Genomic DNA, 24,376 nt, shown 5'->3' on the forward strand with positions numbered 1-24,376 from the left:
ATTATGCAACTAAAATTTTCAGAATTAGTTTGGAATGGAACCTTACCATTTGGTCCATGTAGGAGGCAAAGCACCAAAAGGCATCTACTTCATTTTCCATCACATATAAAAGAGGGGAAAGTAAGTCACTCATTCCTTGCACATATCCTAAGAAGAACAGAAAAAACTAATCATATCTCTAAAAACCTAAGCTTTATGTATCCATCTGTGCATACCACCACCATTTCACTTAAAACTGCATCGTTTTTCTTGGTTTCAGAAACTGGTCGATACTGATGTTTGTAAACAATGAGGAGGAAATCTAGCAATCAGGTGAGAAAGGTGAGTTGTTTTGTACTGAGACGTCAACAGATACATAACTGCTAGTATGTGTCTTAGTGTAGATATCATTATCAAGGGAGGGTAATATTATTAAAAAATAATGTGCAAAAGCATTATGATAAAGAAGAGGGTTGAAGGGAAACCCAGAGGAATATCAAATTTAATAAATATTAAAAAAAAAAAGTCAAAGGGAAGAAAGCTGCAAGGCCAGAGTAGTCAACCACCACCAAACTACAATGAATAAGCCCAGTAAAATAAGAACTAAAAAGGGTCCAACTGCTTTATCAACCAGACACTGGTAATCTACCCAAAAGGAATCACAACAAAATTACCTCTTTTAAGTGGTTGTATTTATGTTCTCTTTTTTTTTTCCTTTTGCTGTTACTCTAGACCCAACCAATGCTAGCAAATGGGCTTATTTAATCCAATCAATATTTTGTACCTAAAGCTACCATCTTAACCACCTTTCTCTTGTGCTCTTATAATTTCTCATCATGACACTAATTTGCAGCGTTACATTAAAAGAAAAATTGGAAAGTTAAAGAATCAGGCCCCTCACTTAAAAAACAAACAAAAAATCTTAGTTTTGCTTTTCACCTGACCATGTCAAATGTCTTATTTTTTAGTTCCATCTTATAAAATTCTCAATTTTCTTAATTGTTTTACAATTAGATTTCAGACTTAAGATACAGATTCTTGAATCCACAAAGGGACAAGAGCTCTTAACTAAGCCTTTTCACATACATATCATTCAACTTTGGTAACTTTTGTACATTCATTAAAGTTACATAGAGATTTTTTTTCCCCAGTGATAGCTTGGGAAGTCTGTGGAAAACATACAGTCTTTCATTCGCAGGACCAACACTTACATTCTTATCGTTCACCAATATCTGTGTGCAATGAAGCCATTTAAAACAGTATACATTTTTAAAAGGGAGGGGATACTTCTGCTTGCAGTTATACATAATTTTACATCACTCTTCCTATTCTGGAAGACAACTTTAAAAATGACCCCAGGAAGCATGTAAGCCAGTCTCTTGAGAAAACTCAGATTAAAAGTGTAACAGAAAGAGACAGTTCACTTCAGGATCTCCTTACACATAAAAGTTTAGCTCTATCTGCTCTTAGCCTCTACCCTGTTGAAATGGAGCAGGACCCTACGGTCCTTGCACCCCACATCCTCAACCTGCCTTTTGTCTGTGGAAAAACTTTAGCCAAAGAATAAGTTTAATCAGAGAAGTGAGAAAATGCTGAAACAAAGGAAAACAGTCAAAGGAGACCAAATAATAATAGTTCAGTCATTAAGCAGTCAAGGATCTTTAGTTCCTTCTTAAGGGCTGTAGATAATATTCTGAGCCATATCCTGTGAGCTGTCTTAAAGAAACTGAAACCCCCAGCAGGTGGAAGAAGTTAACTACATGATGACCAGGCTGCAGCCATGAGCTGCCACAATTCTGAGAACTGGCCTCAAAGAAATGGAAACAAACCGACCCTAGAACTGAAGATTAACTGTACCTAAAACAATCAAGATGATGCTGATCAGACCACTGATGACCAATTTCAAGATGACTGTCAGAGCTGACTGTGCTGTTTCTGCACGTAGCCCCCTCCCTCCGTCTATAACAGCTCTTGCCCACTGACTGTCAGTGGTGGGAGTCGGCCTCTGGACAGACGTCTGCCCTTACCACCCCCCGACCCCCACACTGACAGTATCCAAAACAAAACAAACTTTCCTTTCCACCAACCTGGCCTCTTTATTGGCTTTTGAGCAACAAGCAGCCGGACCCCACTTTCAGTTACAATACCATCTACTGCTACGCCTAATCCCTCCCAACCTCACTATGTCTACACTACACCCTGCGGAAAAGTATGTCTCTACGCACGTTAGCACACACACAAAAAAACTTAGGTTCCCGTGGCAGGTATCCAATTATTACAGTACCAAACAATGGAGTTACCAAGACATTTAGAGAAAAGTGCTAGAAAAAATGGCATACGACATGATATCTAAATGTAAGCATTTATACAAATTTATTACAGATGCTTTTTTTAAAATAATACATATGACATGATTAATTCTGTGTGTCAACTTGAGTGGGCCACAGGATGCCCAGATGTCTGGTTAATCATTATTTCTGGGAGTATCTGTGACTGTGTTTCTAGAAGAGATTAGCATTTGAATTGGTGAACTGATTAGAGCAGATGGCCCTCAGCAATGTGAGGAGGCATCACCCAATCCACTGAGGACCTGAATAGAATAACAAGATGAAGGAAGACTGAATTTGCTCTCTGCTTGGCTGGTTGAGCTGAGACAGCGCTTTGCCCTCAGTGCTCCTGGATCTCATGCCTTCAGACTCAGGACTAGCATCTACACCACTGGCTCTCCTGCTCTCAGGTCTTTAAACTACACCACCAGCTTTCTTGAGTCTCCACCTTATAGATGGCAGACTGTGGGACTTTTCAGTCTCCATAATCACATGAGCCAGTATCTTATAAGAAACCTTTTTTTTTCTTTATTCTTTCCCTGACTAATACAACACTTTTAATAAAGAATAAGTAGGTTAGAAGGAAGACTAGACTGTTATCATCAGAACTTTCCTACATGGCAATGACACAGTGAAAGCAATGACAAATATAAAAGCTAAACCAATTAAAGCATGAAGGAAATTTATGTGAATTCAACAAAGTGGAAAAGAGTACCACTTTCCTGGGTCTGACCACATACAGTCTGTAACAGAAATATTTCAAAGCATGCTGTTCGAAAGGTTTACAAAGCGCCTTTCCTCTGGGGGGGGGGGGGGGGAAGTGCTTTATTATAAAGTTATAATGAATAAAAATTTCTAAGAAGCTAATTTAATCCTTTAAGTCTTCAGCTTTCATATGGGATCACTACCATAAAGTTTTAGTTAAAGCAAGCAGTCAAATTAATCTTCATATTCTTGTTGCTTTTAATCTATTTTATTTTATACATGATGTTCTTTGGGGTATGTCATGAGTTGTGGGTGTGGAATTAATGTACAAATTCCTTTTAATTAAAGAAAGATTAAAGCTGTTTAAATTAGCATTCAGTGATGCTCAAATTCTGCACTAGTGCTGACTGATGTACATCTTAATCAGCACTACTACAATTTCTGAAGTAGTTCCCCAAAATTATTTTCATAGCAAAGTTGTTTCAGTGTGGAGGTGTGAGAAATGAACTCCTTACCATCCTAGCGTACACATTCTTAAAGAGAAAAAAAAATTTCATCTATATACAGGTGAACATTCCAGGTTAACTGAAGTTTATTCGGTTATTAGAGGATCAATTTTATTTTTTTAAATCTTAAGAGGTGGAAATCATTTTTTTTTTAACTAGACACTCTCCTGCCTTCTTACATACAGTATTTTGAGTATAATTTAACCTTTTACTGCTTATTCAGGATCAAATTATGAACATACACTGTAAAAAAAAAAAAAGATACCTCCCATAGAAACAACTTAGATATAGTGTCTGCACTAACTAAAAATTACTCTTCCTTGAGTTCTTCTGTCTGCTTTTGTTAATTTTTATCTTCTTCCTCACTATTAATGAAACTATATTCAACACAAATACACCTACATCTCATCTATGGGCTAAGAAGCCAAACAACTCAATAGGAAAGAATCAACTATAAGAGTAAATTTACAGCCCGGATTACTTTGCTATGAGTAAAAAGCAAGAAATTTGGTCCAGTGCTTTATGAAAACTACCCTGGCTTCTCCCAAGGCCAGAGTTCTTAATAAAATCCCTGGGTATGTTTCAAATAACTTAAAGTATTTGACTGGAAAGAATGTGGGGTTAATATAGACAAACGGGAACAGCAATTTATCCAAATAGCTGGTCTGGGACTCAGTTCCTGAAAAAACTGAGCATTCAGGAACTCCTTCTGAGAATATGCATTAATTCCTATCTCAAAATTACCAACTTAGAGTACAGGGCAATGCCTCTTGTTCCCTAGGACGACAGCCCTATTCCCCACAGTGGTTAACAGAAACTAAAATGGCAATGGGTCAGGGTGCTGAATGTGTAGAGGTAAGAATGCCAGGCTGCAATAAAGACCTGGGTCTCTACCCCCAGTCCAATATTTACTACTTGTACAACCCTGAGTCACAGTCTAAATCAATATAACTTTACTTATAAAGTGGGGATTATTTCCCCACTTCTTCAAAAGGCTTCTAATAGAATCAAAATTGAAATCAAAATTAAGTAATAACAGCACTCTGTAACCTGAGAAGCACTCTACTAATATTTTCAACAATCCAATTTGAGGCTCACTATAGGTGTGACAGACAGGACTGGCTACATTTCACATTTTAAAGAGAAATCTGTGATATTCAACTACTGTCACCAGAGGCTGATGCCTCAAGATCCACAACAGAGTTTACATCTTCCCCTAACTTACATGTAAGAATCCAAAAGGAATTCTTTTGGATCAAGTTCTCTTGTCCCTTAAAATATTGGTTCCTTAGGCTTTCCATCCCTTAGCATCGCTTCCCCATGCAATCCCCCCAACTCCCACCACCAACCCCAGTCTTTCCAATCCATTCTTGGTAGAAAACAGACTAACCAAGAAAAGAGAGTAAAGCTCCACACGCCCTAGATAATTATATGCACCATTTGTCTATAATATCAAATCAGCATTTTTCTTCACAAGGGATAAGCCTATCAAAAAAAAGGTTCCCAAACTTTCTCAATTCACAGTACCCTTAGTGCCTCAGGAATTGTTTTCCAAGGCACCCCTAGGCTCAAAAATATTACTAACAATTTCCATTTATTAAACAGATCCAAACAACTTAATTAATATTTATATCCTATTTAACTTAGCACCTGTTGGGCACTACACTACTCAAAACCTTGGAATCCAATTGGATGCCACCATCCTCATCTATTTTCACACAGTACTTGCTTATCATGGCAAGGCCAAAAACTCTGCTTTGTAAAGATATAACTTCATCAGAAGGAGTCTGGTGATCTAATGATGAAACCCTGAACTACTCCAGTTAGTAGTTAGAGCAGTGTCCTACAGATGTCACTATATTTCCCTCAAATATTTAAAATATCCCACATTGTCCCCATGAGTTTGCATGAGCAACCCAGTGCTCCTTGGTGCACAATTTGGGAACCAAAGCCTTTTAAGTTTCCAGTCCCCTGTGGAACACCCCTATAAAAACTAGGCCACAGAACTATTTACATGTTCCTAACAGGTTAATAAATTTAAATTCTAAAATAAACATACATAATATCTTTAAATTAGGATGTTAGAGGAGAACTTACCTAAATCAAAATCATACATACAGTAGGTCATCAAAATGTCATGAAGCAAAATCAACCCTGGATTATCTTGGCCTTCATAAAACTTGTTTGTTCGATCTGTTCTGTTAACATCTTTTTCTGAGGAAGAAAATCATCACATATTTGAAAACCTTTAGAATAACAGATTTTTATAAAGCTCACATCTTACAAGTACAGAGTTATTCTTCTTGTTATTAATCTTACTCTCTTGCCAAGCTTTTAAAATGAAAAAATTCATCAAATTCCATTTCAGATATGCAATAAAGTAACATTTTGGAATTTTTTTCCGAAGTCAGTCAACCTCCTCTTGGGTATATTTTTAAATATTTTTCAATTTTTATCTAAACATAGAAATCTTTTAATTGAATAGCAGGAAATACATTCAATTAATTAAAACCAACACCAAGTAATAGTTCACATTAGTTAGCAATAAAAATGCCAGTCATGGGCTTCCCTGGTGACCCTGTGGTTAAGAATCTACCTGCCAGTGCAGGAGACATGGGTTTGAGCCCTGGTCCAGGAAGATCCCACATGCCACGGAGCAACTAAGCCCGTGCGCCACAACTATTGAGCCTGCACCCTAGAGCCCGTGAGCCACAACTACTGAAGCCTGAGCGCCTAGAGCCTGTGCTCTCTGCAACAAGAGAAGCCACCACAATGAGAAGCCCGTGCACTGAAACAAAGAGTAGCCCCCGCTCACTGCAACTAGAGAAAGCCCGTACAGCAACGAAGACCCAAAGTAGCCAAAAACAAATAAATAAAATAAATTTATGTATATAAAAAATGCCAGTCATGAATACATGTGATAGGCAGTATTACTTGAAAACAGTAATGAAAAAAGTTACTATGCAATCAAGTGTAATCAAACAGATTTGTTTCATTCATAATTGCTTCATTCATTATGAGAAGTACTGTCAACTTCTTTGTCATGTTCCATAACCATCTTTAGGACAAATTACTTCTTCATTCTCATATATACATTATTCAGTTTACATATAAAATAAATAAATAAATAGTTTACATATAAAATAAGCAATCTATTTTAATTTTGAAAAAAAAAAGAAAATCCACATTTTTCTGGAAATGATTTTAAGACATTAAAAACAGTTTTAGAAACATCACCAGGAGTGTATCTCAAGTTGTACTGACAATTCAATTAATAAACACTGATACCTGCTAGATGCATCTTGTGAAACAACTAAAAAGGCATTCCCCAAACTTCAATCCCTCAGTAAATTACGAAAAAATAATTTAAAGAAATTTAAAGTGATTAATTTACTCTATAATCAATTTTGTTTAAAAGTTATAACTGTCCTCTCCCCCCATTAAATTTAATAATCTGAAAACATTCTCAATAATTGTTGTGAAGAGATGAGGAGGTATTTTTCAACAAAGCAATCTAAACTCATGATATGAGTTTAGATTCTATAAGGGCATTTTAAAAATCAGCAGAACAATATTCTAGCTTTTTGTTGAGCTATCTTAAAATAGCTTAATAAATATAAATATAGCATATATCTATAGAACTGTGAATACATTTTTCAAACAAGGAAAAGCAATACCAAAAAATCATGCTACAAATGTCAAATTTTATTTAAAAACACCAAAATGTTTCATTCTCATATCATAGTTGATAGAGGTACATGATAAGTTATTTTTTATTAACTCAAGCACAATTTACATAGTCATAATGCCAATATAGAATATCTGCCTTAATAGGTGTTTTAAACACAGTAAAAAGTTATTTGTGCCCTCATGAACTATCTGTCTCTCTTTCCTCTTGTATAGTTATTTAGTACTGACATGCCAGGCAGAAAACAAAAAGGTATCAACAATGATATCAAGGGACTTCCCTGGTGGTGCAGTGGTTAAGAATCCGCCTGCCAATGCAGGGGACATGGGTTCGATCCCTGGTCCAGGAAGATCCCACATGCCATGGAGCAACTAAGCCTATTCGCCACAACTACTGAGCCTGCGCTCTAGAACCAGGGAGCCACAACTACTGAAGCCCGTGTGCCTAGAGCCCATACGGTAGTTCTATTTTCAGTTTTTTGAGGGACCTCCATACTCTTTTCCATAGTGGCTGCACCAATTTACAGTCCCACCAACAGTGTACAAGGGTTCCCTTTTCTCCACATCCTCACCAACATTTGTTAGTTGTGGTCTTTTTGATGATAGCCTTTCTGTCAGGTATGAGGTAGCATCACACTGTGGCTTTGATTTGCATTTCTCTAATGGTTAGCAATGCCGAGCATCTTTTCACGTGCCTGTTGCCCATCTGTATGTCTTCTTTGGAAAAATGTCTACTCAGGTCTTCTGCCCATTTTTTAATTGGTTGCCTGGTTTTTTTGAGCTGTTTATATATTTTGGATATTAACCAATTACCAATCCCATCATTTACAAATATTTTCTCCCATTCAGTAGGTTGTCTTTTCATTTTGTCAATGGTTTCCTTTGCTGTGCAAAAGCTTTCAAGTTTAATTAGGTCCCACTTGTTTATTTTTGCTTTAGTTTCCTTTGCCTTAGGAGACAGATTCAAAAAAATATTGCTACAATTTATGTCAAAGAGTACTCCGCTTATGTTCTCTTCTAGGAATTTTTATGATTTCACACCTTACATTTAGGTACTTAATCCATTTTGAGTTTATTTTTGTATATGCTATGAGGAAATGTTCTAATCTCATTGTTTTATACGTAGCTCTCCAGTTTTCCCAGCACCATTTATTGAAGAGACTGTCTTTTCTCCATTGTATATTCTTGCCTCCTTTGTTGTAGATTAACTGATCGTAAGTGCATGGGTTTGCTTCTGGGCTCTCTATACTATTCCACTGATCTATGTGTCTGTTTCTGTGCCAGTACCATGCTGTTTCAATAACTGTAGCTTTGTAGTATAGTCCGAAGTCAGAGAGCATAATACCTCCAGCTTTATTCTTTTTTCTCAAGATTGCTTTGGCATTTTGGGGTCTTCTGTAGTTTCACATTAATTTTAGGATTATCTGTTCTAGTTTTGTGGGAAAATGTCATACATTTTCAACCTCTTCTCGCTCTCTCCTCCTTCTGGGACCGCCATAATGCAAATGTTGGTATACTTCATGTTGTCCCAGTGGTCCCTTAAATTGTTCTCATTTTTTAAATTTGTTTTTCTTTTTGCTGTTCTGATTGGATGATTTCCATTATCCTATCTTCCAGACCACTTACGTGTTCTTCTATATCAGCCAGTCTGCTATTAATTCCTTCTAGGGTGTTTTTCATTTCAGTCACTGTATTCTTCAGTTCTGATTCTTTTTTTATATTTTCTAGCTCTGTGTTAAAATTCTCACTATGTTCATCTATTACTTTCCTTACTTCAGCTAGCATTCTTATTACTAATACTTTGAATTCTTTATCTGGTAAATTGTTTATTTCTATTTCATGACTGTTTTCAGGGGTTTTCTCTTACTCTTTCGACTGAGACAAATTCCTGTGTTTTCTCATTTTGCTTAACTTTCACCTAGTTTCATAGAGAAATCGTTTAAAGGTGTCATCATGTGGGAGGACCCCTATACAGTTAGCGTGTGCCCAGTGGCTTTGGAGGGAGAGCTGGATTTGACTTGAACACGGGTCACATCTTTCCTGAGAGCATGCTGGTAGCTATCACCTTGGTAGGAGGTGTGGTTGGAGATGAAGGGCCTAGGGCCAGAGCCAGGTGTGACCTGGGACTTCCCCTCTGCTTGGTGGCTGTCACCTCCCTTTTAGGGCCAGGGCCAAGTCCAAGCTCGCTTCCTCCCCTCGGAGTGTGCACCCCCATGTATCTCCTCCACTGGGGACAGTGCTGGAACAGGAAGGGCTGGTGTGGGCATTCCGAGTGTGTAGGGGCATGGGCTACGGTGGTCCAGCAAGGGTCAGACATTCACACTGCTTCTGATGTTCTGCCTGTGTAAGTGCCAGTAATGGCTGTCCCCACCCTGCTCATATGCTGCTTCAGGTCTGAGCTGCTTGTGTGTCTCACAGCCGATCTTCCAAGCGGGGCTGGGGTGTTTGCTTAGCTCAAGCCAGGGTGTGCACTGGGGCGGTCACAGAAAACCAACCAGTCACTTGTACAGTCTTCAATCCACCCCCTCCACCCTGCCTCAGGAGCAAGAAAGCATGTGCACATTCCTCAAGAGCAGAGTCCAGGCTTCCCACAGCCCTCCTGTTAGTCTCACAGCCCTCCAACCAGCCAAGAGGGCTTATCTTCCCTCTGCTGGACCCCAGGACTGGGCTGTCCAATATGTGGCTCAGACCACTCATTCCCCAAGGAGGCTCTCCATCCATGTAATCTCCCTTTTCCTCTGAGTCTCCTCCCAGGGACACAGGTCCCAACTTCATCACTTCTCTTTCCTTCCCACTCAATATCGTGTTATCTTTCTTACTGCACAGGAGTCTTTCTGCCAGTCTCCAGTTAGTTTTCAGTGAGAACTGTTCCACATGTAGATGATTTTTGATGTGTTTGCGGGGGAAGGTGAGCTCTGCATCCTCTACTCCACCATCTTGATCTCCTCCTCTCTGAGAGAAAGTTTTATAACCTTTATTATCTGGCCCAAGTTCACAACAATGTCAGCTTTCTTGGAGGGCTAGAGAGCCAGATAGAGGCTTTGCAGCTAGAAAGAGTGCCCAAATCACATTCTGAAGGCTGCCCTAGGAGGTTCTAGGTATTTCTGTGGTAAGAATCTTTGCCACAAGCCTCTGATTTTTCATTTGGGCCCTAACTCTGTAGTATATACGTGCATTTCTTAAATCTTATCAACACTTCCATGCAACCCTCTCATGCATTTTCAAAATTAAGAAAAAATTACCAATAAGACTTCTATAATCTCTTAACCTCGAATTTCTCTTCTCTTGTTCCTCGCTGACAGACTTCCACTGTAGTTTCATTCTGAAGTATTCATCACTATAGAAAACAATTTTATACCAAAAAAGGTTATTTGAACACCTAAAAAACAAATTTAATGTATCAAAGCATTTATGGTGCTAGTGAGATGTAAATTTATAAATATGATAGTGAAATGTTTAAAGTTACAATCAAAGGAAAAATAAAATAACTTTATACATGTCATAAACTTTATTTAAACTACTAGAATAATTTAGATATGATTTTAAGGAAACATTTACTTCAGTCCTTAATATCAGAACTAAAATTATTCCAGTCATTAAATACTTTAGCCACTAAAGTTTCCAAATAATTACAAACCTATGAGATTTTTTTTTTTTTTTAATGTGACATGAGAGTACCATTTTCCAACCAGTTTACTACAGAAACTTGTTGATGTGAAAATGTCTTAGAAGGACTGGCAAACATGTTGAAAAGAGAAAGGACTGTCTGAATTTGAATATACACATAATGATTGAAAGTGAGCTTTAAATAAAAGGTTAGACCGACAAACTGGGAATAAGTATACCTGGGAAGTTGGTCTGTGTTTCTTTTCAAGTCTGATAATTACTTAAAAATAGAAACACAATTCCAAAAAAAAAAGGCCAGTTTATGTTATAAGAGCACCAGGAAAATAATTTAAAGGTAATTAACCTAAATAGCAAATACAATTATGAGCCATTTTTATAATTTCATAATAAATTGTAAAAATGAATCAAGATAAATGAGATATATTTTAAAATCTATATCTTAGTATGCTTAAAATGTTTATACAAGGGGACTAGAATTTTTTTTACCATCATTCTATATATTCACTAATGTAACTGCAATGAAGTCCCTTTAATAAGTGTTTCTGGTTTGAAATTATCTATAGTGCTCACAATATTTAAATTAAAAAGATGAAAATAAAAATATGTTCCCTTACCCTAGTCTATTCCACTTTATATGGATGAGTTACTTGGATTTCTTTAATGAGCACACAAAAGACCATTACTTACGTTTTTTGTTTTTGTAATTGAGTTCTTTCCTCTTTGGTACTGTCCCAAGGAAAATAACCCAGAAGAAATTTCCATGCTTGTTTTCTCAACACATGACTAAGTCCCTGAAGAAAACATGCATATTAAACACATTTGTAAAAAATGAATGCAATACTTTAAGTTCACAAAACTTGCACATAAACAGAAAAACTACTATTTAAGAGATAGTTTTATATAGGCATACGTCATTTTATTGCACTTTGCTCTACTACACTTCTCAGGTATTGCATGTTTTATTAAATTGAAGGTTTGTGACAACCCTGTGCCAAACAAGTCTACCAGTGCCATTTTTATAACAGCGTTTGCTCACTTCATGTCTCCATGTCACAGTTTGGTAATTCTCGCAATATTTCAAACTTTTTCTTTACTATTGTATTTGATATGGTGATCTGTGATCAGTGATCTTTGATGTTACTGTTATTATTTTTTTGTTTTGTGTTTTTTTAATTAAAATACATATGCTGTTTTCTTAGACATGACGCTATTGCACACTTAATCGACTTAATACAGTATAGTGCAAACATAATTTTCATATGCACTGGGAAATCAAAAAATGTGAGTGACTCGCTTATTTGCAATATTCACTTTACTGCAGTAGTCTGTAACCGAACCCACAATACCTCCGAGGTATGCCTGTACATAAAAATAACTCAATTCAGTAAAAACTACCTTGTTTTTGACTTCCAGATTCTGAAGATGTAAGCAGCTGCCAGAAAGCGTAAACAATGAAGAGTAGACTGTATAGCAGACAGTGGAACTCATTAGTCTTTCTAAACCCAATCCTTACTAGATAAGGGAACTACCACTGAGGAACACAAATGCCTCCTTCACATAACCCACAGAACTTCAAGTAAGAAAGAATACCTTTCCATAGGCTTAATGGTATATCCCTCCAACCCAACCCTCAGGGACATCACAAACACCTCACTCTGTCCTACACGGATTTTAAGGCAACACTCATCAAAAAGGAGTTCATCTCTCCCACCTCCCAAAAGAAAATGAAAACTTGAACACCAACAGTTTAAAATACTAAAGTAATTACCCCTCTAAATATCATCTGCTTCATATTATCTACATTTAAAATTCTTCCTTCAGAATCAATATTCTTAGTCCATTCTTCCAATGATACTGGCTCTCTCCTTTGAACAACAGGTCGTTCGCCCAAATCAATCTAAAACAAAAAGATAAGCAATAAAGAGTACACCTTTAACAAGTGAAACGAAATCAAGGTATATAGAAACTAAAACTAAAATACTATTACTCAGACATAAGTTCTAACATTTCTAATATTTTCCCTTAGTTTCCAATGTTTAGTTTATAAACTGCAATAGCATTCCATACATTTTACCCTCCTACTAAATACACAAATAACTGGGTTATAAATTCAGAAACAAAAAAACATTTGTTGTTTTGGGTTTCAATTACATAAGTACAGAACATTCAACACGTAAATTCTAAAACAGACCCTTCACACTAAATGGTATGCTATATTATTAAAAAAGAGTATTATTCCATTAATCATATTTAAAATTAGCTTTTCTTCCAATCTAAAATTTGTAGCTCTCAGAATTGATTCATGATCCATTAGCTCTACTTGGCATTTTCTACAGGTTTTCATTCAATTAACAGATGTTGGTAATTTTAAAATGCCATTTGCAAGATAAGCCCTTTAATTAAGTACTACAATTGAGATATTTTATAATGTTCTAACTATGTGCAGCCTAGAATTGTAGCAAATTCAAGTCTTGTTGAGCATATATAAAGATTTACCATAATTCAAGGCCAAAATCCATCTTACTTAAAAAAGAAAAGATTCACATAAGAATAAAAGCCCACGAGTAGTGTCCTGACTAGCTGCCTGTGCAGAGTGTCTGAGAAAACAAAAATTACGAAGAACAGAACTAGGGGCAACATGCAAGGCTTACTATTTACTCACTGCTATACACTCAATGAAACAAAAACCTGTTCATTATTATCAAAAGGTAATCAAAGAAAGAGATCCAACACTGATGAACAGAGAAGTATAAGTAGTAGTTGATGAAGAAGAAACCAGGAATTTGGTGGCAGGACAAGCATTAGTCGTTAGATATATGAGTGAGCAAAAGTTATAAAGGATTGTGAGAAGAGGCAGGTATGACCAAAATTGAGTTTCTATTTCTATAACATTCAGTACACCTTAAAAAGCATTTCTCCTGCTAAAATACAAGAGCTATATTAATATAAACTCCACTCACTCTTGTGATGACTTCAAATCCTGGTTCTTCTTGCTGATTTATCTTTAAACCTGGAATAGCATCACTAAGAAAATCTGCCATCTCTGAAGGTGGTCGTTGATGTGCAGAAGGATCGCTGCCTCTTAAACTATCAAAAAGGTAGTTTGTGACTTTGGAAAATCCTACCATAGTGGCTGTATAAGGGTCCTTTTTAATCTTCTATGCAGTAGAAAGAAAAATATTGGCAAAATTAATTCAGATAAAGAATAAAAATACCTCATGACAGGCAAAAGGGCAAAGGTTTTTAAAGGGGGGGAAATCAGAACTAAAACAGAGCATTCTAAGATTATTTTAAAATTTTATTTTTTTCTGGGAAGAAAAATTTAAATTTTCTAAGCCAATTTTTACATTTGGTTAAAATAGTACATTAAATAGCAAGCTAATGCTACTGATTGAATTGCAGATAAACACATGATTTGCAGGCTTCATTCAATCTGCACACACCAGAAATATCTGCAGTGCTTACTTTCCACTGATGGACGGCCCACAACAGCTTTCTTCTCTCTAACAGTCCTGCCTTCACAGAAAAAAATATTTCTTGAAGTGGGTAGTACCACACTAGTCTAACACAAAATATTTGATAGCTAAGTTTAAACGCTCACAATATTTAAATATTAGCTGACATTTTAATCTAATTATATAACTGGTGAATCATGCCAACAAGAGTAATTTGTTCTGGACAGTGCTGTCCTAGAAAAGTTTTTCTACTGCTAGAGTTACTTCTAAATCCCAAACTGCCTGCTTATTCATATTTAGCAAAAATAGTTACTTCTTAAAGGTCTATCTTTAAAATGATTATTTTCACAATAAGAAAAACAGTTCCCTCACTTTTTATTTTAATCAGTATTTAGCTCTTTTGTCCTTCCTAAAAAGTTCCCTCTTTATCTTCAGAACCAAAAAGAGATACCATGTGGGACAAAGAAGCACTCAAACATCTGTTGAATGAATAAGTGAATAAATGAATGAGTAAACAAAAATGTCATTAGTTTACATAGCAACCTGAGTGAAAAATAAATTATCTTTATTTCTGCCTGTGTTAAGGGCACATTTTTAGCCAAATGCAAGAATATACTCAAATACTTTAAGAGGAATTAGACTAAACTGACCCCAAATGAACCAACTTAAACATCAAATAAAAATTCAAACCAGATTTTTGCATAAGCTTATCACTGATTAATTCGAAGTGTCTTACCCAGTGATTTTTCACCTAATCAGTGCAAGCTATGATAATAAAAATCTGATGTCCAACTTCAATTATGATAAAGGGGAAAATTGCTGTAAGAGTAATTAAGAACCAAGGAAGCTTCTGAGTCTTACAAACAATATGACACATATTATTCTTTCTATAAAATTACAGAGAATAGTTCCATAAGGTTTACACATGCAGACACTTGCCTCATTCTGTATAATCTCTGAGAAAGTGAGAGGTAGGATGCATATAAAATAATGCGGTCAGACAAACAGATTAATATAAGATAGACTAAGGAAACATACTTGTATTATACCATATGCTGGTTCATCAAGAAGATTTTCAAAAGACTGTGAAAGACTCTTATTCTGACAATTCACAAGAAGTGTTCTTTTGTCTTGCGGAGATCTGTGATAGAAAGAAGGGATTTGTAGAAAACAGTAGCACTCCGCATCAATGACTACCTAAATAATTACTAATGCACAGTTATTTTTCCGTAACAACAACAACAAAAAACCTTAAATGTCCAGTTCTAAAAGTGTTTCCCATTAATTCAGTATTAGCAAGTACTTAGTAACTATCTTAAGTGAGTTCCAAAACTACATGAAACATTAAATACTAAATTAACAAATATAAAAGGGATAAAGTATATTTTTATTCTAGGTAAAGCCAAGAGGACTAAATTATAATGAACCCAAACTTTTGTTTAGAATTATAGTAGAAAATTCTTACAAATATATCTTCCATTATAAGAATATATCTTCTCTTATAAAGAAAGTTGAAACACACTTTAGGATTCATCAGTATATATAATATGTACACTACAGGAAAATGTCCTATTTTGAAATGGTTTCCAACTTCACTCCACAGCTTGGTAGTACTGCAATATAAGATGTTAAAAATACAAGATACAATGTCTTAATTATTTGTTAAAGATCATTAATTATGCCAACCATTATTATAAACACACATGGTTGTAATGTACAGTTCAGGTACAGTATATTTTTAGTTCTTGCTTATTGAGCTCCGGATATGTTTTTCTCCACACTTCCTAATAACTACAGAATAAACAAAATGCTTTCCAAATAGACATCTAATTTGAAGTAATCAAATGAATTATCCAGTCTTTTTTCTGTTCAAAAAGTTTTATAATTTAGTAAGTCAGCTGTAATAAATCCACAACTTTTGTGTTTAAAAACAAAAATTAAATGCATTATTTTGCTGCTATCTACTTCTAGTTTATTATAAATGTTTGAGATAAGAACTTTAATAACAGTTATCTCTTCTCAATTCTAACATAACAGGATGCAACAGCAATGCTGGGGGGATATGAAATCCAAAACAGGATCTTATTCTTACTTAGAAACAGCACTCGATCATCAAAGACAATAGTAGCTGAATAAGCCCCTTAGCTTCTTAAAAGAGCTAAGGTTGAGTCATTTGAAGTAGGAAGAAAATAACTTTTTAAACGTTCAATTTTCATTAATCACCATTTTTCTGAACATCTTCTGGGGGTCATGCTTATTAACATGAAGACCTATAGGTTCTCACAAGGCATTTTTTAATGATAGGTCAACTTGTAAACATAGCACCAGAAAAAGAAAAGTAACTAGTATAGAAACATATTTTTTTCCTAACACAGTGCTGCTGGTACTATGGTTATTATTTTTTGTTTCTAAAAATAGATTAAGTCAAATTTTTTCTTTAAACTACAAATAAAAAAATGATCATAAAAGTCAAAACACTGGCTATGCATGCTGAAGGGGGACACATACGCAACCTTCAGTTATCTGTGCCCAGCCAATTATTATGGCTCAGATCTAAAACTATGGTCACAAAGCTGGAGATGGGAAGAAGAAATGACTGCTCAACCAACAAAGAACCACAGATACTTTTTTACAAAGGAAGGATTTCTTTTTTTTATACCTAATGCTCTGTGATGAGGGGCTGGGGGAAGTCACATTAGACTCGGTTGACACTGAAGAAATCAACAAAACATTCTTTAAAGTATATCAGTAAGAGAACAGGTAATAATGTTGCTAAGAACTTCAGAGCTCACCAAAAGGAGGGCTGGCATTCCAGAATATTGTTACATTTCCACCTGCCAGGTTACCACACTGATTTAATCTGGGAAGATTAAATATTATATTTATATATTCTGGGGATATTATGGATTCTGGGAAGTTGATCACTCATGACAACATTATTCAAGGCTTTCAAAAACTCATTGCAGCAGTAAGATAGAACTTTTAATGATGCTAACATCAGCAATTCTATTAGATCCTACTAAAGGGCTTAAAGAAAACCATTGTCTAATATCACAACTACAGACGCATTACTACTAAAACTTCAGAAGTACTTTGGAGTGAGCCTCTCCCAAAAGCTTCAGAATTCAGAAATTATAACAGTTGAAGAATTTTTGTGCACTGAGATGTAATAGTAACTATTTTATATTGCCACCGAGAAGACCAATATGGAAAGCTAAAGAAATAAATAAAAATATCATTGCAAAAGATATAAAGCCAAAAAGGTTAATAAAAAAAAAGTACAGACTATTTACAACAAAACTATATAGTTTATTCTCATCCATATAATTTATACATATATATGTGTGTGTATGTGTATGTATATATGTATGTGTGTGTGGATATATGTATCTCACAAAGGGAATAAATGAGGGTCTAGGACCTAATCTCATAAATGACTGGTGCTATAAGATGATACAACCAACTTGGCTTTTTAAGGAAATATTTTACTGCTTGGATATTTATGTATTAGTTTTAAAATGGCCCAATATATAAAATCATTTTAACAGAACCAACCAATAACTTTCATTCATATCCTAGCAACCAACTTGGTTCCAGAAATGTAACAAAAATGTATCTGTGGCTCATTCTTTTACCCAGCTGAATACCATGTTCTAAATGGTGATAAGTCAAAGAACACTAAAGAATATCAATGAATAGGACAATTTGTTTATCCCAGTAGATAAGAAAACCATTTGAGAAATAATAAGCCTCAAGAAGCTGGCCTATTTTGCACTGACTAATCCAGTTAATGAGACTGAAAGAAGGAACTGTGCATAGTTACCCAACCTTTACCTCGATCTTTCAAGGCTGCACATCCCTAGCAAATCTGCAATTTCTGTCTGTCTGTATGGTAAGACCCTTAATTCGTTACAGGGAGTGTTAGGAAGACATCATGGCCACAGGTGCAAGCCACATTCTTCAATTTAGGTTAATCAGAGAAAAAAAGATAATGTGGTCTGAATCTCCCTCTATTGATGTTTTGAACTCAGAAAACACAGGAAGGATGACCCAGGAACAGAGTGGCTGGGATCCCAGCGAAGCTGCTGACACCAAGGTTTTCCTGGTCTACCCTTCTTCTTCCGGTCTCCACAACAATCTGCGACCATAGGAACATGACTCTGGAAGTACCATTTTGCTTAGGATAACTGCTCCAGAGACAGGAAATGATACCTAATAAAGTAAAAAATGGGGGATATTTGGGACTTTTCATTTCTTTGGACTTAATTGTGAATTCCATTTATTTACATCATAAGTAATGAACATAAAAAACAAGAACCTTTAACATCTCCCTAAGAATCTGATAATGGAAGATGGTTTATACAAATATGGGATTTATTTTTATACTGGTGACTGTTTATCTGGAATATCTATATTCTACCACCTGGACTCAGCATATATGACACAATGCAGTTGGGCATAATTTATGATGGGAAAGAGAATGGGGGGGGATGCTTATTTTCTGCCTAGTGTACAAAGGGGCCTTCAATTGGGGATAAAATATTTGATGTACTATTCTTACACATTTCAGACTATTCAGGGGGCAAAGAATAAACTGGCCCCTCAGTGTCACAGGAGAATACACAATGGAGAAGTGGCTGGTACTAAGGATGAAGCTTTTAAAGCTCACTTTACACAGCTATCTCCTCTCCCAGAAACAGCCACATCCTTGGTTGACCATAAATGTGATTAAGGCTAGTGGGAAGAGAGGAAACAGAGTGTAGGAAGTCAGACTCCTCTGCTAGGTTCTTCTCTTTGACCACGTCATTAAAGGCTATAATTAATCACATGCTTACATTCTATCCCATTTTATCCTCTTCTTAATCTCATTCTCTCTCAGAGCTTCAATTACTACTAACACACACACACACACACACACACAAACCTACATATTATCCTATTATATGCTCTCATCGTGCTATATTCCTGATTCATAGTACTTATTACAGCTGAAAACTTATGATTATTTGTATAAGCGATCTTTTTCTTTTCTGCAATAGTACAAACTCCATGAAGACAGACACCATATCTTTTTGACTAAGTGCTCCTTTCCAGCACTTAGTATGATGTCTAGAACATAGTAGGTCCTCAAAAAAAAAATACTTGTTGAATGAAAAAGTAGAGAGAGGGGAACACCATTCCCATGGCTTCTTGTTTCCAGGTGGAAATATGCACTCCTATTAAATAAAATCTTCACAGGGACACATCTGACTGCTGAGATCAGGAAAGAGTAAGGTGCATGCATGGCATAACCCCTTCCAGGCTCTCTTTATCTCTTGGATCTGCCTGCCAACAGAGAAGGTGGTTTCTAGTCTGCTCTCATTCATGTCATAAGTGGTCTGCCCTCACTAGGGAGACCTGTGGTTGTCCAAAAATGATAACTGGATGACTGCAACATTAATTTGGGCTGAATTATTATGATGCTACATATCTAAGCCTAACCAATACAGAAAAGGAAACATAGTTTCACTTACAAACGTCATTAAAACATCACCAACACATATTTAAGGTACATATTCTCTTATAAGCACCTAAGTAATTGTTGAGTCTATCCTTGAACCCATCCAGGACAGAAAACTCTCTACCTCATGAGCTAATTCCTTGTAATTTCTACCCCTCGAGCTATTTCCTTCTAGTTTATCTCTGGAGTCATACAAAACAAATCTAGTCTATTTCTTTTAACAATCCTTTTGAAATTATTTGTAAAACTGGTAAGTATCATGCCATTTATTCATTCAACTAAGATTTACTGAACAAATGGGCCAGGCACTCTGGCTAGGAATTTAGGAGAAAGTGTAAACAAGATAGATGCAATCCCTGCCTTTATGGGCTTATATTCTAGAGGAAAACGTAACAGAAATAAACAGACAATGATTTTATTCTGTTAAGGGCCATGAAGGAAGCAAACAAGAGAATGAGAAAGCAAAAAGGAATGGGGGTGGGAACCTACATTAAATGGGAGACTAAGCATCCAGAAAAGCCCTTCTGAGGAAGTGACATTAAACTGAGACCTCAGGGATAAGAAAGGGAGACGAATATTCTAGACAAAAGAAATACATATAGGACCCTAAGACAAGAAAGAGTTTAGGGCATTTCAGGAACTGAAAGAAAACCATGTGGCTAGAATATAGAAGAGAATGGCATGAGATGAGGTTGAAGAAATAAACAGAGCTAAGATAGGGCAGGCCCTCACTGACCATAGTAAGAAGCTTGGGTGTTTTTTTTGTTTTGTTTTGTTTTTTTGCGGTAGGCGGGCCTCTCACTGCTGTGACCTCTCCCGTTGCAGACGGAGCACAGGCTCTGGACGGACGGAGCACAGGCTCTGGACGCGCAGGCTCAGCGGCCATGGCCCACGGACCCAGCCACTCCGCGGCATGTGGGATACTCCCGGACCAGGGCACGAACCTGTGTCCCCCGCATTGGCAGGCGGACTCTCAACCACTGAGCCACCAGGGAAGCCCAGCTTGGGTTTTATTTAATGGTTCACCACAACTCCTTCAAGTTAAATCGCCACATCCCCACATTTTTCATGATACCTTTTGATCCCTCTCATTACACTAGCCATCTTTTTCCACGTAGTATAGTTAGTATAACACATCTAAAATCTAAAATGCAGTGTTTAAAACTAAGAGTTCTCCAAAATATGATCTTATCAGTACAGAGTAGAGAGGGACTACCACTTCATTCTAGATACTATGCTTTAATCAACAGTCTCAGAATGAATGAGCTCTTCTGTAACAGTTACATCACAACACTGATTGATACTGAGCTTGCTATGATGCTAAGACCCCCAAGTCTTTAACAGCTGCTATTCAACAGCCAAGCCTTATGCCCCAGTCATGATAAATGCTCCTCCTGAAATCTACTTAACCCCGTAGGTGGTAGCCTATTCACAGCTTCTCACTTCAAGATCCAAGACCCACATACTACCAACCAGATCTGACTTTATGATTACAGGTACTAATCAGCATGCCTAGTGCCAGCCAGAGGTGGTCAACATGGTAAAGGAAGAGAATTTCATGCCGAAAAACATAGAGTCAATATCTTTCAACTTTTGCATTATTCCTAGCTTTATATAATCTACATTTAGGCATGACATTACTCTATTAAAGTGAGGACATTATTAATGAAGTTAACAATCATCCCTACGATTCCCCAAACTAAAAATCTCAACTTCTCCCTTCTTTTCTTCTCCACATATCCAATCAACCACAAACTCTAACACTAAATATTCCTCCAACACTTCTTTCTTGTCACTCCCCTAGTTCACGCTACTACAAGCTCACTAGATGACTGGAACAACCTCCTAACATGATTTACAAGACCCTTCATGCTCTGGCCTTAACTCAGCTCTTTGGCTTCATCTTTAAATCTTGTACCCTCCCTTCCCCCACTATGCAGACCTGTGATACTGAACTACTCTGTTCTGTGATTACGTTGTGTTTTACATACCTCCCTCTATCTAAAACATCTCTCCGTCTAAATATCTCCTTCCCTTTCATGCTAACGTTCACACAGTTGTCAAGTCTCAACCTAGATGTTGCCTCCTCCAGAAAGTCTTCCCTGACCCCTACCCAACCCCCAGTCTGAATGAAGTATACTTCCTCCCTTCCTTGTACTTCCTCCATCTTATTTCTTGAGTTTATTGCTATTTACTGGTCAGCATCCTTCACAAGACCATAAACTCTCAGATATCCGAGAACATGCCTGTTTTGTTCACTACTAAGTATCAAACAACCAGCACAGTGCTCAGAACTAAATAGATACCACAATTGTATTTGCTGAGAGTGAAAGCGAGAAAGAGTATGTGTGTACAAATGCACATGGGTAAATAAATGGAAGACACAAGATTTCTGGAAAGTGAGAAAGCCCTAACTTCCACACTTACAATAATTTTATTTAGATTTGTCTGACTTAAATTTGTAGCATTACAAATGAAACTCTATGTTTAACAGAAACTACATAATAAAAGATAAAACTGGTAAATATATAATCCATAAATTATTGATGTATCATCATTCATTTGAATGTGTATTAAAATACTGAACCATTCTTTTCTTTAAAACACTAATAAGGTGATAAGTTGCAGTTCCAAATTACTAAAATGGCAAAATTTTATTCAGTCACTCATCCAAAGTAGTCAATATTCCAGAAAAAACAAACCTGCTTGAGCCCTAATATGCACATAGGTCACTGATACCCAATGACAAGTAAAAACAGTTCGCCTTGGGACCATCACAACAATCCGGTTTTGATAAGTAGGAAATAATTTGATACTTACTCACACAATACCACATATTTTTCAAGAGAGTCAATCAGTAGTTTGCTATCTCCTTGATGAAAGTGCAGAGCAGGGAGAACGACGTCATCCTTTAGACAGAATACCAAATACGACCAGCCCATACCCTCTTTGTTTTGCTTGATTGATTTCAGGTCTGTCAAACTGAACAGGAATGACCATTTGCTTTTCCCATTTCTATGACTTGGAGCATCTTAAAAACAAGAAAGTGGGGCAAAATATTTTTGTTCACCTTTTTAAAAGGTACTGACAGCACTCTTCATGACTGCCTAACAGATATTTGTTGAACCTAGGGAACAACTACAGCACTGATATTACCATGGCTTCCACCTGTATTAGAAATGGCTACATACATTTTCTTAAAAGAATAGTTTTTAAAATAATTATCTTACTGTATACAAATTGAAAAAAATACTACCCTTATTTAAAATATCAGCTTTGCCCCAAAATGATCATGGCTTTGGAAGCAAGCAGGCCAGACTCAAACTGCAGCACCACCATCTTACTAACTGAATGATTTGGGGCAAATAATTGAATCTCTCTGAGCCTCAGTTTCTTCATCTGTAAAATGGAGATAATTATACTTACCTCCCAATGTTATCCTAAGAATTAAAAGAGATAATACTTGTCAACTAATGAGTACAGTGCCAAGTATATAGTAAATATTCAATAAATATTCACCTTTTCCAATTCCCTCAAATACAAATGGCATGATGCATTTGGAGAGGCATTTAAAACAAAACAAAAAAAACAAAAACAAAACCAACCTTTATTCCTCACTTCCTTTTGGAATTATTTTTACTAGATTACATTGAGTGAAGGTAAAAGTATACCAGTATAAAAAGTAAGGGGGGAAAGTGGGGGTGCGTGGGATGAACTGGGAGATTGGGATTGACATATATGCACTATTGATACTATGTATAAAATAGATAACTAATGAGAACCTACTGTATAGCTCAGGGAACTCTACTCAGTGCTCTGTGGTGAACTAAATGGAAAAGAAATCCAAAAAACAAGAGGACATAATGTATATGTATAGCCGATTCACTTTGCTGTACAGTAGAAACTAACACAACACTGTAAAGCAACTATACTCCAATAAAAATTAATTTTAAAAAAAAGAAACATTAGAGTGAGTACACAGACAGACATTTGCAAAAACCCAAAGAACAGTGGGGAATTGAGGATGAAAAGGTAACTAAGTTGTGAATGCTTCAAAGAGAATAAATACATTCAATCTTCCTGCTAAATCAACCTTCTACTAAATTAAGACCTCAGTTCAAACCAAACTATAGCTATGTAAAATAAAGCATTTCCTAGTGTGTGGGGGCTGTTTACAGAAGCTTAAAATCCTAGGTTTGTGAATAATATTGCAATTGATAACAAGCAATGTAAAGATTATCTATTTAAATAAAAATTTAAAGAACAAGGGAAAAAAGTTATCTAATACTTATATTTAATTTCTAATCTAAAAATGTTATTTTACTTGAACATTTTAACGCAGACTTAAGCATGTCATGTCTCTGAAATTTTAAAAGACCTTTTCTCTTATGTTATTTGCTAAGAAGTGTCATACTATCCTGTTATTGAAAATCTTTATTAATTCCATCCCAACACTATCAATTCCACAAAGATAAACTGTATAGATTATATCTGCTTATAGAACTTACTCAAAGGGTAGATCAGTCAGTACTGACCTGCATGTATGTCACCTTCCTATATAGTCAGAACACTACAGCTCCATCACCTCCA

General features: G+C 36.2%; 1 protein-coding gene across 2 annotated transcripts in view; it reads right to left on the reverse strand.

Annotated features, from left to right (window-relative positions):
* TBC1D15 (TBC1 domain family member 15) overlaps window positions 1–24,376 on the reverse strand; it is a 65,790-nt gene that overhangs the window by 11,702 nt on the left and 29,712 nt on the right. Inside the window, exons 5-13 of one of the 2 annotated variants that reach the window (XM_070046453.1) lie at window positions 22,607–22,817; window positions 15,325–15,427; window positions 14,297–14,347; window positions 13,792–13,989; window positions 12,600–12,728; window positions 11,519–11,622; window positions 10,447–10,541; window positions 5,615–5,731; window positions 47–147 (exon numbers count right to left, since the gene is read on the reverse strand). In XM_070046453.1, the coding sequence (XP_069902554.1) occupies window positions 47–147; window positions 5,615–5,731; window positions 10,447–10,541; window positions 11,519–11,622; window positions 12,600–12,728; window positions 13,792–13,989; window positions 14,297–14,347; window positions 15,325–15,427; window positions 22,607–22,817 (1,109 nt within the window). The remainder of the gene's footprint in view (window positions 1–46; window positions 148–5,614; window positions 5,732–10,446; window positions 10,542–11,518; window positions 11,623–12,599; window positions 12,729–13,791; window positions 13,990–14,296; window positions 14,348–15,324; window positions 15,428–22,606; window positions 22,818–24,376) is intronic. The other variant, XM_030866256.3, reaches the window with a different exon arrangement.

The sequence above is a fragment of the Globicephala melas genome, chromosome 10, assembly GCF_963455315.2.
Source record: "Globicephala melas chromosome 10, mGloMel1.2, whole genome shotgun sequence".
In the NCBI taxonomy this organism is placed as follows: Eukaryota; Metazoa; Chordata; class Mammalia; order Artiodactyla; family Delphinidae; genus Globicephala; species Globicephala melas.